Here is a 14,042-nt window from a genome sequence, read left to right as displayed (position 1 = left end):
AGGCTTTGTGAGCAGCAGAGGGCAGTAGTAGAATACCAGCTGCAACATAGTCGTCGCCTTTCCAGTCAGCTTCCGCTCTTCACAAGCGACCAGTGGGCATAGATGTCTGACCTCTGTGAGGTTTTACGCAACTTTGAGGAATCAACACAGATGGTGAGCGGCGATAACGCGATCATCAGCGTAACCATCCCACTTCTGTGTCTACTCAAATGCTTGTGGCTCACAATTAAGGTGGACGCTTTGCATGTGGAAGAGGTGGAAATGGGGGAAGAAAGTACACAGGATGATGGCCAGACCACCCTCAGTTCGTCTTCTCAGCGCAAATTGGATGTGGAGGAGGAGAAGCAGGAGACAGTTGCCTCTGCTACAGAGGGTAGTACCCATGGAAGGTTTATTCCATCTGTTCAGCGTGGGTGGGCAGAAGAGGAGGATAAGGAAATTGAGTCATCCTCCTGATGAGGACAGCAAAGTCTTATCTGTTGGGACTCTGGCACACATGGCTGATTTTGTTAGGCTGCCTTTCCCTTTTGGCCAACACTGATTTACTAGTTGTTCACCCTTCTCGCCCCCACCACTACAAAGAGAACTTCTCATCTCTCATTCCTGTAGTGGAGAGGGTGAGCAAAATGGTGAAATAACAGAAGGTCCTTGTGGAAAAATTGCTCCAAAAACGCTGGCTGCAGAATACGTAGTTCCTTGGCCAACCGAGGAGGGGAGATAAGGAGAACTCACCGCAGTTCCAACAGAGGCAGGGCAACACTCTACAAGGCCTGGGACAGTTTTATGACATCCTGCCAGCACCCTTAACCTGATGCGCGGCCTAGTGTCACAAGGAGGAGACATTTTGGAAGATGGTGAAGGAGTACGTAGCAGATCGTGTCTGTGTCCTCAATGATCCCTCTGTGCCTTACAACTATTGGGTGTCCAAGCTAGACACGTGGCACGAACTGGCACTCTTCGCCTTGGAGGTGCTGGCCTGCCCTGCCGCCAGCGTTTTGTCAGAGCGGGTATTTAGTGCTGCTGGGGGCATAATAACTGCTAAGCGGTTCTGACTGTCAACTGAAAATGCTGACCGTTTGACTCTTATCAAAATGAACAAGGCCTGGATTACCCCTGACTTCTCTACTCCACCAGAGGAAAGCGGCTCAACATAAAGGCTCTCTTAATGTGGCTTTTATGGTGTATTGAATACACTGGATTCCCATGCACCCCTTCCACCACTAAAAAGGGTATATGGTTCAATCTCCCTTTTCTCATCATCCTCCTCCTCCATCATATCAACATGCTTATTAGGCTGCCCTCGCTCCTAATGTTTTAGAGGGTCAGCTCAGCAGCAGACCCTCACCCCTAAATTTTTAGATGGGCAGCAGGCCCTCGCCCACAATTTTTTTTGAATTTTAATTGATAAATTAATTTATTTTTTTAGATGGTCAGCTCGGCAGCAGGCCCTCACCCCTAATGTTTTAGAGGGTCACCAGCAGGCCATCAATCATAATTTTTCAAGAGTTTGTATGATGCCCTCCTTTGTGTGTAATAAAGGGTGTATTGGAGTGCTGGTTCCTTGTGATTTTTGGCAGCCATTTCACTTAGTGCATAGGCTTTATGAGTGTAGGAGTCCCACTACCTGAACAATTGTACCACAATGTGAATGAGGCCCTCCTTTATGTGATATACAAGTTGTATCGGAGTGCCTCTTCCTTGTAATTTTTGGCAGCACTTGCACTTTATATACAAGTAAACCTACAGGAAAGAATGTTTTTATCTTTGGTTTGGTGCCTATTATTGTCAGTCTGTAAAAGTGGCGTACTACTCGGACAACATCATTCCCAGCAGCGACCTAGGAGTCCAAGATGCATCCAGACATCCTCCCCATCCTGTTCCCGAACCATTTCAGTGGTGTTTCCATAAATTTCTGACCTTTTTACTATGAACCAGACACCCTCCCCTCTTAAGCGCAGGGGGTGCCTGGTTTAATGCTCGGGTTCTTCCATTGACTTCCATTGTGCTCGGTAGAGCACCCGAGCATCCCGAGGTGTTCTACTCGATCACCCTAGCACTTTGGTGCTCGACCAACACTATTTAAAAGTCCTTTTTCTCCAGAATGAGCCAACAGATCATGAATTGAAAGGTATCATTAAACTCAGCTGTGCTAGCTCTACACGGCCTAGTTTAAGGCTACCTGCACACATTGTGGAACACGCACGGGTTTTCAGTGCGGATTCGCATGCAAAAAAGCCGCAGCAAAGTGTATGAGATTACACAAATCTCATGTACACTATGCAGATTTTTTTCTGTGCAGAGTTTGACCCGCTGTGCAGTTTTTCAAATTTAGTGGAAGGCTGAGATCTGTGTCAAACCCACATCAAATTCATAACAAAATCCGCTGTTAGACATTGCGGATTTTGGTGTGGATATGCTGCATAAAATAAATCAGCTCGGAAATTCTTGCGGATCTTATCTGCATACACCTGCACTCGTGTGCAGGTAACCTAAAGCTGCCCATACACACTGCAACCCGGAGCAGGGTCCGGTAGGTTTTTCCACTGCGACTGATCCTCAGATTTCTCCTGCACACTTGTATTAACTGCCACGGGTTCCCACACAGATTATCCACCTTCAATGTGGCTAAGGCTACTTTCACATCTGCATTTTTGCTGGATCTGTCACGTATCAGCAAGTACGCTTCCATCAGGAAAATGCAACCGTCTGCCATGACGGATGCAGCACTAAAACCATTATAAGTCACATTGTGTTTCATGCTGGATCCATCTTGTTCCTCATCCCATGCCGCACTCAAAAATGCTGCATGCAGCGTTTTTTTGTGTTTTTTGTTTTTTGTTTTGGTCCGGCATGGGAACGCAACCAAACGGAATGGAATGCATTCTGGTGCGTTCTGTTCAGTTTTGTCCCCATTGACAATGAATGAGGACAAAACTGAAGCGTTTTCCTCTGGTATTGAGATCCTATGACTGATCTCAATACCGGAAATGAAAACGCTAATGTGAAAGTAGCCTAAACCTGCTTTATTATCTGCATGGAAACTGCATTTTCAGTGGATTTCATATACACGTAAAAAAATCTGTGTCCGTAGGATTGACAATGTGGCTTTCCACTGCCAACAATGGGGTGCAGATTTCAGCATTCGATATGTGATGGAATCCAAGTGAAATTTCTGCCCTGAGAGTATTCCCTTACTATGCAGCATTGCTTGAGCATTTATTTATATATTTTTTGAATATTCAGGTTCTGTAGACTTTAATTATTATTTTTTTTCTGTTGTGGTTTTGGATGGTAAGGGTAGGGACTACAAGGCAAAATTTGGTCATTCGCAGGTTTCTGAAACGCTGCAAAATAATTGCAGCTTCATTGTTTGGCCTCTTGCACATGACCGTATGTATTTTGTGGTCCGCAAAAATTACGGATGACATCCGTGTGCTTTCCGTATTTTGCGGAACAGAACAGCTGGCCCCTAATAGAACAGTACTATCCTTGGCCGTAATGTGGACAATAATAGGACATGTTCTATTTTTTTTTTCGGAATGGAAATACGGAAATGGCATGCACACGGAGTACCTTCCGTTTTTTTTGTGGACCCATTGAAATAAATGGTTCCGTATATGGTCCGCAAAAAAAGGAACGAAAACTGAATGAAAATACGTTTGTGTGCAAGAGGCCTTTCTCTGATGGAAATGAGGTTGCATACAACTTTCCAACCACTCAAAAAAAAAAAAAAAACAGCCTGGTTCTCCGCATCCGTTGTTTCCCATAAGGAATTGCTGAATTATTGTTGAGGTATTTTAATGTAACTTGCAGCTAACAAATAGACGCTTTGTAGCCCTAGCCTAAATCCTGACAGAATGGTTGTGTGTTGCCTATGAAAAGTTGGTGAGTTGTCATATCTCAATAATATAAATTTTTCATGTTTTTTTAGCTGAGACATTTGCTTCAAAAATCAAACAAATGAGGCTCAAAAGAGAAGATTTTGAGATTTTAAAAGTAATCGGTAGAGGAGCGTTTGGTGAGGTGAGTGCAGTATCTGACATTTGTACACACATGATGCAATGTACATATGAGAAAGCATACATCATAGCATTATTGTACCATGTAACGTGGGCAAGGGTATTACATTCCTATTATTGTTATTCTTATGTCCGCAGATTTGTGCTGCCCTAGATATGGGCTGCAAGAAATTGTGGCAGGCTCTATCATTACAATGGTCTGTTTTACTCTGTGATTCCCTAACATAATAATAATAATAATAATAATAATAATAATAATAATAATAATAATAATTTGTCTTTTAGATGTTTCCCATATTCTTGAACGGGAGTAGGTTATATTTTTGTAGTCAAATTAGTGCAGCTTTCAGTTTAATTACTTTTTTTTTTTTTTAACTTTAAGGTTGAGGTCACAAACCACAGTTGTCATGAGCAGCACAGGAAAACTCTTTGTTGTGTGGGTACCGTCACTTTAAAGGGGTTGGCCTATCTGGGACATTGATGGCATATCACTAGGATGTACAATCATTGGTAGAAAGGTGCGGCTTCCACCTCTGGGACCTGCTCCGATGTCCAGAATGGGGCCTCCAAAGTGAACAGAGATCAGCCAGTCATGCGCAACCACCTTCTGCAATGGAAGTTATGAAAATAACAGTGAACGGAGAGGTGGCCTCACTAGCGAGCTCTCTTTTGACTGCGCATTTTCTCAGCTTTTTTCATAACTCATATAGCGGTGTGCTCTCCTTCACTTCAGGGGCCCCATTCTGGAGATAGGAGTGGCCCACACCTATCTGACATTGATTGTATATCTTAAGGCCCATTTAGATGGCCGTATAAACGGGTCCGCACCCTTCTGCAATTTTGCGGAACGTGTGCGGACCCATACATTCCAATGGGGCCGCAAAAGATGCGGATAGCACACCGTGTACTGTCCCCGTCCATGCTTCCGTTCCGTGGCTCTGCAGAAAGGATAGAGCATGTCCTATTCTACTCCGCAATCGTCGTCTGAACGAGGCCTTAATGATATACCCTCAGTGTCCCAGATGGGTCAACCCCATTAAAGGGGTTCTCCAGGAATCATGATTTTTTATTTTTTTGACAGGTGCCCCCAGCCTGCTTCAGTAATCAGAGGATTCATACTTACCTGCTCCCCTCTTCTCCCGTCCTTTGTGCTGCCATGCCCATGTTCCAGTCCCCGCATGGTGTTTACATTCGCTGCAGCATGGGCATGGTCACATGCTCTGCTACAGCCAATGACTGGCTTCAGCAGTGATGTGGCCACAAGCAGTGCATCACGGTTGAAGCCAGTCATTTGCTTCAGTGGAGCATGTGACCATGCCCATGCTGCAGAAGATTTAAGCACCACTTGGTGACCAGAACATGGACATGCGGGAGGTAGCGCAGAGGTCTGGAGCGTATTGGGGGTACTTAAAAACAAAACAAAAAACATTATTCCAGGAGAACCCCTTTTTCAGTGCTCCTTCACACACAGTTTTGTTCCTGATTTAAAAAAACACCTGACTTGATAGATATTTTTTAGGCGTTTTGGCTATGTGGTGTTTTTTAGCACCTGCTGTTTTTTTTATTGTGTTTTTTGCATGCCTGGTGTTTGGATTAAAGTATGTAATCTAATATATATTTAATTGCAACACTACACTTTTTTTAAATCAAACTGTGGTATTATGAGACCTAATGTGAAAAAAAATATATACAAGAAGATAGTAGACCGGGACAGTAGAACAATAGTGCATACATAAACAGAATTATTCCTCAAAACCATGAATACAAAGATGGAAAGGCAAAATGACTACAAATGACCAATATAGGCAACACTACATGTTAAATGTATATGAGGCAGATACTTAACTGCTCCATGTACCTAAGCGTTCGGAGTGTGCCCCTGTTCTCAGCAGGTGGACCCTTTTAGTGACCCTCTCCCAATACATTGGCCTTTCAATGGATTTCCACAGTTTTTAGGTGAACTGGAGGTCTGCTGACAAAAAGCTATGCTTAAGAATACATTTTTTGCCACCACAGACCCTTGAATAAGTGCCAACAGCTTGAGCTCAGGAATGTGGTAATATGTCTCCTAGGAAGAAGTGTGTGAAGATAAGAAATTGCATCTTAAAAAGGTCTTCTGATGACAGTCCCACCACATGTATAACATAGTGGTTTAAAGAATGCCAGAGCATCTGTACCATTTTGTCTGGCACCTTGTAAATGAGCAGCAATATCTTCTGCCGCTCCTCTTTTCACAGCTGAATACTAAGCTCAGTGTTCTAGGATCTCTCGTACGGGGTGGCCCATGAAAAAGTAGCCCACCTTCAAGATCTCCAAATCAAACTGCCTAATAGTAAATCTGTCTTAGTTGTCCATAGCAACCAATCAGAGCCCTGTAAGAACTGAAAGCTGAGCTCTGATTTACTATTAGGCAGTATGATTTGGAGATATTGAAGGCAGGCTACTTTTTCGTGGCCCAGCCTGTGTATCGGGGCTACCACCTGCTATGTTTGGTATAGGATAGAAAGTTTGTACGAGAGGTCTTCGTGGTCTGTAGAAGATTATCTGTTGATGTAAGAATGACTTTATTGGTTGTGATAGCCCAAATGGATCCCAGAATGGATATCATCTGAGTGTAGCAGAGTCAAGAGCCAGTTCTCTTCTAAATAAAGCAAATAAGGACAGTTGTAATGTCAGCCATTACCTGCGGCAGGTCTGGAAAATGTCCTGATGTAGGATGTTGATATTCCACCTGACAGAAATCCTAACAGGAAATATAATCAGTATCTCTCATTATTTTAGCCTCAGGTTTTAAGTGTGTAATTTAGAGACCATGTCTCAACATATAACAGAGATTAAAAAAGGGGGGAAAAAAAGCTCTTTGCATTTTTAATGTTTGCTGACGGGCCTTTATGCAGTCATTTTTGTAGGTCTCTTTGTGCATCATATGGCGTTAGGTGAGATTGTGAACAATAAGTTTTAAACAATTACTTGGATAGTGGATACACTATCAAAATAATTAAAGATAAGGTTTTGTAAGCTATGACCACTTTTTAAGTTTTCTGTTTCTGGAGGCTGATGAAGGCTACCTGAGCATGGCTAGTGCAGGTGAAGGAGTAAGAAGAAGGTATGGACACAGAGGAATTAGTTGGTTGGGATGTTCACAATGGGAAAATTAGAAAGGGAAGTCCAAGAGGATTCCAGTTCTGTTGACATTTATTTTGGAAAAAAGGTGATGTATGTTAAGAGATTTTTTTTTTTTCCACAAGAAAACTTTTATGGCATATCTATTTCATATGCCATACATGATTTTTCTGCCATGGTTCTTCTGGGACCTCTATGAATCCTAAAAACAGCAGTCCAGGTGGTTGTTTCTGATCTGAAAGTTTTTTTTGTAAAAAAGGAAAGGCAGTATCACAAAGTAGACGTTCACATCTGCCTGAATAAAACAATGTTTAACTTGAAAAGTCTTCCATGTGCTGGGTTTCCACATTAGTGTTTTATGACCATGAAAGGTTAGGTCACGTTTTATTGGTAGGGGTTGACTCGCTGGGACCTCCACCTATCCTTAGTCAGATTTGGTGTATTCGGAATAGGACAGCTGGTAACAAGAGTGAAATGATTTAATAGTTTTAAGACTGCTAATGGTCAGACACTCAAACTTTATTTTTTTTTTTTTTTTTATAACTTGTCCTATCAGTTTCACTGCATCTTTTCTTTCAGGTAGCAGTGGTGAAAATGAAAGGAAGTGGAAAAATCTTTGCTATGAAAATCCTACATAAATGGGAGATGCTGAAACGAGCTGATGTAAGTTTTTGTTTTTTGGGTATTCAATTCTTTTCCTCCTAATAATTTTTTTATTTATTTTTATACATAACAGCTTAAACAGCTGTAACTTTTGTAATAAGGTTGTCAAAATTGTTTTTGTGTCTTTTTATGTATAAACTGGATTTTTTTTCTTAAGGTTTAAGAACATTGGATGAGATGAATTAAAGAGGACATTTCATCGGTCCTGACATTACATTATAAGTATCTGGCACTGTAGGTCATGTTGAAGATATTTCCTTGCGCTTATTTTTTATTTTTTTCCCCTGATGGGTTGCTCCGTTCCTCCGATATGCTACCCCCCCCTTCCCCTAAAATGTGAAGATGAAGTATCTGTTCATTTAAATTTCATTTTAATACCTGTGAATGCAGGTGCAGGGGAGTAAGGCTTTGTCTACATATTTTCTCAAGTTTGTTTTGGGATTCTGACTCGCTGTAGACCTGGGAACTGGCTGCTCCAGGGTCCGGGATGAGAGCTGAGGAACACGTACACAGTGACAATTATGAAGCAAATGCACTGGCTACGTTCCACTAGGGAATGGAGCTTTTTGTTTAATTGGTATAAAGCTGTAACCCTTCAGGAAACAAGTCAGAAGCTTATCCTACGGGGGGACGCCTCGTGTAGGGACCTAATCGCCATTTTCCCAATCGAGATATCTAGCTGATGTCGCTGTCAGATGATGTTAACTCAATCGGTGAGAGTCTCACTTTTAAGAGTATCTGAACCTGAAGTCTTGCTCTTATCAGAAAAAAATTAAATGGCGTAGTCGGCAGGATACTCAGAGACGTAGAGAAGAGTCTCTCTTTGAAGAGTATTCTAATCCGAACCCCCCTGTGGTTTCCCACCCTGTATTTCTAATCCATACCATAAGTTTTCTCAGGGGGTCTCCTTCTTCCTGGCTGTGATGCTCTCCGCTGCGATTGGACAGCCCACCGCCAGGGAGAAGGAGATGTCACCTGAGAAACACGTCAGTCTCCTCCTCCCTGTACCGAGGGTATGGATTAGTATACAGGGTGGGAAACCAGAATGGGGGGGGGGGGGGGGGGTAACAGCGGGGGAAAAGAGCAGCCCATCATTAAAAAAAGCGTAAGGACATCTCCTTGACATGCCCTACACTCCCAGGTATTTATATTGTGATGTCAGGACCGGTGAAAGGTCCTCTTTAAAGCTGGTGTGAGATGCTGCACGGTTATTAAGAAGCGCATACATCTTAATAATTTTAGTACATGTAGGGCCGTCCATGCTCCAGAACTTAGTAAGTGGCATTCATCATGTAGAGAAAGTTAATACAAGGCACTTACTAATGTATTGTTATTATCCATTTTCATTCCTTTGCTGTCTGGATTCATTTTTCCATCACAATAGACACTTATCGTTTCTATGGTTACAACCACCCTGCAATCCAGCATTGGTGGTCGTGCTTGTGGATTATAGAAAAAAGGACTAACCTCTTGTGGCCATAGGAAGACACATAGGTCGGCACTTTTTTCTATAGTGTGCAAGCACGGCTAGCAATCCTGGATTGAAGGGTGATCATAACCATGGAAACGAGAAGTGTCTAATGTGATGGAAAAATGAGTCTAGCCATTTCCTTTTCACTCATTGGATTGTATGATTTTCGCTGTTTTATATATTTTTTTTTTATGTACAATACATATAACTTTCTGTGGTATGGTACTGGGTAGTCCAGTGGCTTGGAATGCTGGTGGCAATTTGAGATTTTTTTTTTTATATGAACTATATTTTTTAGGGGCATATGCCATGGCCTGGGAGGAGTGGAGTTGAGGATGAGGTTGGCAGTCCTCACACCAATGCTCCCTAGGAGTGGGCAGTAATAGGAGGGCACACCCTTTCTTTCCTCATGCTCTTGGTGTTATAAGTGTTGTATGGTCACAAGACAGGAGATATAGGTGCTGTTGCCAGCGTATGGTGCTGGAGTCAGTAAGCAGGCTTGCATTGAAAAATAACAGATATATATATAAATGTTTCAGCTCACCACAGCCCTGGTTATAATTCCATTATCATCCGTATACATCAGAGCGGTGCTTTGGACCTCAGTGTTGGCTCCAGTTCATACACTTGTAACACATAACACACTTCGTCACTTGTCTTCATAAAAACTGATTATTTATTGATTTATATTTGATTGATTCATATTTAAAATGCCATCCACAACTACAAAAGTGGTGGTTGAAACGGACCTACATGTACCAGATAACAACAACTGTATCCCTACTCATGGTCCTGATCTCTTAGGGTACTTTCACACTTGCATTGTTTGATTCCGGCAGGCAGTTCCGTTACCTGAACTGCCTGCCTGATCAGGCGAACTGTATGCAAACGCATGTCATTTTTTCTGTCTGATCAGACATTTTTCAGACTTAGGCCTCATGCAGAGGCCGTGCTGTTTTTTGCGGTCCGCAAACCGCGGATCTGCAAAAAACGGAAGGCGCCCGTGTTGCCATCCGCAATTTGCGGAACGGGCGCCGGCAATATAAATGCCTATTCTTGTCCGTAAAGCGCGGACAAGAATAGGACATGTTATATTTTTTTTTTACGGGCCTGCGGAACAGAGCCACGGATGCGGACAGCCCACGGAGTGCTGTCTGCATCTTTTGCAGCCCCATTGAAGTGAATGGCTGCTCGGATGCGGACCCAAACAGTCGTGTCCATGAGGCCTTATCAGGATTCTGATCAGTCTGAAAAATGGCTATTCAGTCAGAAAAATGCATTGCAATACCGTATCCGTTTTTCCAGTGTCATCCGGCAAAACGGATCCGGTACTTATTTTTCTCACATTTTTAAAGGTCTGCACATGCGCAGAACGGAATACCGGATCCGTCAATGCGGCAATTTGAATGCCTATGGAAAAAAATTCTGGATCCGGCATTCAGGCAAGTATTCCGTAATGCAGCATGCTGCGGTATTATCTCCATCCTGAAAAGTCAAAAAGACTGAACTGAAGACATCCTGATGCATCCGGAACGGATTGCTTGCATTCGGAATGCATTGGGATATGCCTGATCAGTTCTTTTCCGGTATAGAGCCCCTAGGACGAAACTCTATGCCGGAAAAGAAAAACGATAGTTTGAAAGTACCCTTAGAGATAGTGTTACATGTAGTTAGCACAGTATCAGTAACAGTGTCCTCCCTCACATGTAACAATGCCAGCCACAGTGTCCCTTTCCCAGGAACATGATGATGCTGGCTCCTTACAGTTTTCAAGATATTACAGATTTTCGATACTAATGACCTATGCTCAGAAAAGCTCATCAATATCAGATTGGTCTAACTCCCAGCACCTCAATGTACAGCTGTTTAAAGAGATCATGACGCTCTTGTGACAGTGGCGGTCTCTTCAATGCTTACCAGCTTGCTGTCAACGTTACAGTAGCGATGTAGTGTAACTGCAACTGCTGCTTCCCATTCACTCGAATGGGACGAAGCAGCTATAATTACACTGCACCACTGCTACAATGTCGACAGCATACAGGTAAATGGTGAAGACATCGCCACACTTGCCTCCCACAAAGAATTAAAAAGTGATCAAAAAGTCATAAACGCCTCAAAATGGTATCAATGAAAAGTACAGATCGCCCCGCAAAAAAATTAGCCCTCACACAGCTCTGTCCAGGTAAAAATTAAAAAAAAGTTATGGGAGTCAGAATATGGCAATGCAAAGAAAAAATGTAGTGTTTTTTTAATTTTTTTTCAAAGTTTTTTTTTTTTTTTTCCCAGTATTAAAAATGGAAGAAAAATTATACATATGTGATATTGTTGTAATCGTAATGACACAGAGAATAAAAGTAACGTTTTACCGCATAGGAAATTGTGTAAAACAAAAAACACAAAACCCCCAGAAAACTGTGGCAGAATGGTGTTTTGTATTATAATTCCAACCTATTTAGAATTTTCTTTCCAGCTTCCCGCTACATTGAGCCCTCATACGGCTATGTGAATGAAAACATTAAAAAAAAGTTATGGCTTTGGGAGGGCTGGGAGTAAAAAAAATGGAAAATCACCCCATTTTGAAAGGGTTAAATCATGCATGCTAATGTGGATTGAAAGAGAATTAGCATTTTTCTAGTTGTAGAATGAAAATGATGGGCTAAGTTAGAAGCCTATTTTCTCTTTTTCTGCAGATGACGGCAGAGAACTAAGGGTGTGTTTTTTTCTGATTACGTTCTTTCAAGTGAACCGGAAAAGGGAGGATTCGCCTTTTTCTGAAGAGACACTTACGTAGATTATAGACCTGTTTATGAATCACAGGCTTTACATCACTTTCAGCCCAAGTCACATTAGCGCAGGAACTTACAGTTTTTATAAGTCATTGTATACAAGCTAGTAATACACTAGTTCTGAAGCACAGCCCATAAATTATACCATCAAATGCTACATTGGGCTGTAGTGAGAGAAGGTTAAGCCTTAGTGAATGCAAAACTAACTGGTAATAGATGGTTAACATTAACCCTGTAACCTTTTAAGGACCAAGCAAAACCTATTCGTTTTTAGCTTACCACCTTCAAAGATTTATAACTTTATTTTTTTTATTTTTCCATCCATCTAGTTATATGAGGGCTTTTTTTTTCCTGTGGGAGTTGTACTTTTTAATGTAACCAATTAACAGTTTATATAATGTACTGTGTCTCCTAATGTAGAGAACCTAATTGGGGTGAGGAGTATTATAGGTATAGCAATGCTCCTCTGGAATTCTGGGAACATATGCAAATGAGCTCTTAGCAAGCTCTGCCTCTAATGCCACCAGATGTAAGGTATTTATCATATAAGTCAATGTTTTAAACAGGCCTTGAGACATGACTTGGATAATAATGACATCAGCCTCTAGTCTGCAGCTGTTTAGGGGTGATCCGAGAGTACTGGCTTATTGGGTGAAAGGCCTAGGTCAGGTTTCAAGGGATACTATATCTCCTTAGAGAGAGCACCTAATCGGCATGAGGAGTCATATAGCCCAAGCAATGCTCTTCTGGAAAGAGGGTATAGAAATGAACTAGCAGCAAGCTCTGCCTCTAATGCCACCAGATGTAAGTTAGCTATCCCATAAGTCAATGTTCGACCTTTTGAAAGGCCTTGAGGTATGACTTGGATGATTTATAAGATAGCTACCTTACATCTTGAATTCCACCTTTTGTGTTTTGGTTTTTGTTCACATTGCAATAAAAATGACATGTTAACATTATTCGGCAGGTCAATACGATAGTTTTTAATGTTTTGCTACTCTTACAAAATAAAAAGCCTTTCCAAAAAAGTTGGCATTGGGATACAGCATATGATATTTCAGTAGACATTTTTTAGATACCAGTTATACCTGTTAGCAAAATTGCTGTGTGTCGACATTCTTCCACCCTTAACTTTTTTTTTTTCTACCAATGTAGCTGTGTAAGGGCTAGTTTTTTCGGGCTCGTTAATTGCTCGTATTCAACCTTCTTTGGGTCTTATGGATGCAGCATTTTTTTTCCATTTTATTTTCTTCCATCACATTCCAAAAACCGTTGCTTATTTATGACGGAATTTTTTCTGGAGGAGACTGGGAGGGATGAATAAAACCTCAATTCTACCATTGTTTTTGTACACATTTATTACCCATTTATTTTAGTCCCTTTGTTTGATGGGAACATGTGATCCTCAGAATAACTTGCATAATACTTCTGTTGAGGTAGGCAGGACCTAGTATGCTGAGAGATATATAAGACATGTGAGACCTTTTAGTAGGCTCCTATCTGCCATGAAAATCTGTCAGCACCCCCTGCTATCACATTGCAGAGGCACCTATGGGCTTACAGTGGAAAAAACATTCAGTCTATAAAACCGCCTACATACCGTGGTTGATAGACTGCAGCATCTAAGGGCTTAAATAGCTTGGATCACAGTTATCTCTGTTCCTGGCTGTTTCAGCAGCGTGTCAACTGTATGTTACTGCGGACATCTGCTGTTGATCACAGAAGCACCGCTTCTTTCCCAGCAACACCCCTTAGCCATACATTTAGGTGGTGTGTACATTCAGGAGTTTGCGGCAGCTTGTACATCCCCATCGGGTCCCCGTGCTGCGGTGACAGGGAACCGAGGGTTGCTATGGCAGCCCTGATGCCTTGAACAGGCATCGGAACTGCCAGCTACGGAAGCCCAGGAGATCCAGCCCCAGGGCTGGGTCTCCTAGGCAACTGTTAAGCCTCTTTCACACGGGCGTTGCGGGAAAAGGT

At 42.1% G+C, this 14,042-nt stretch overlaps 1 protein-coding gene across 1 annotated transcript in view; it reads left to right on the top strand.

The window, feature by feature from the left end:
- CDC42BPG (CDC42 binding protein kinase gamma) overlaps positions 1–14,042 on the top strand; it is a 180,707-nt gene that overhangs the window by 83,106 nt on the left and 83,559 nt on the right. Inside the window, exons 2-3 of the mRNA XM_040410586.1 lie at positions 3,932–4,023; positions 7,722–7,805. Of these exons, the coding sequence (XP_040266520.1) occupies positions 3,932–4,023; positions 7,722–7,805 (176 nt within the window). The remainder of the gene's footprint in view (positions 1–3,931; positions 4,024–7,721; positions 7,806–14,042) is intronic.

Source organism: Bufo bufo, chromosome 10, assembly GCF_905171765.1.
Source record: "Bufo bufo chromosome 10, aBufBuf1.1, whole genome shotgun sequence".
In the NCBI taxonomy this organism is placed as follows: Eukaryota; Metazoa; Chordata; class Amphibia; order Anura; family Bufonidae; genus Bufo; species Bufo bufo.
The sequence above is the reverse complement of the archived record's forward strand: the minus strand, read 5'-3'. Positions and strand labels throughout refer to the sequence as shown.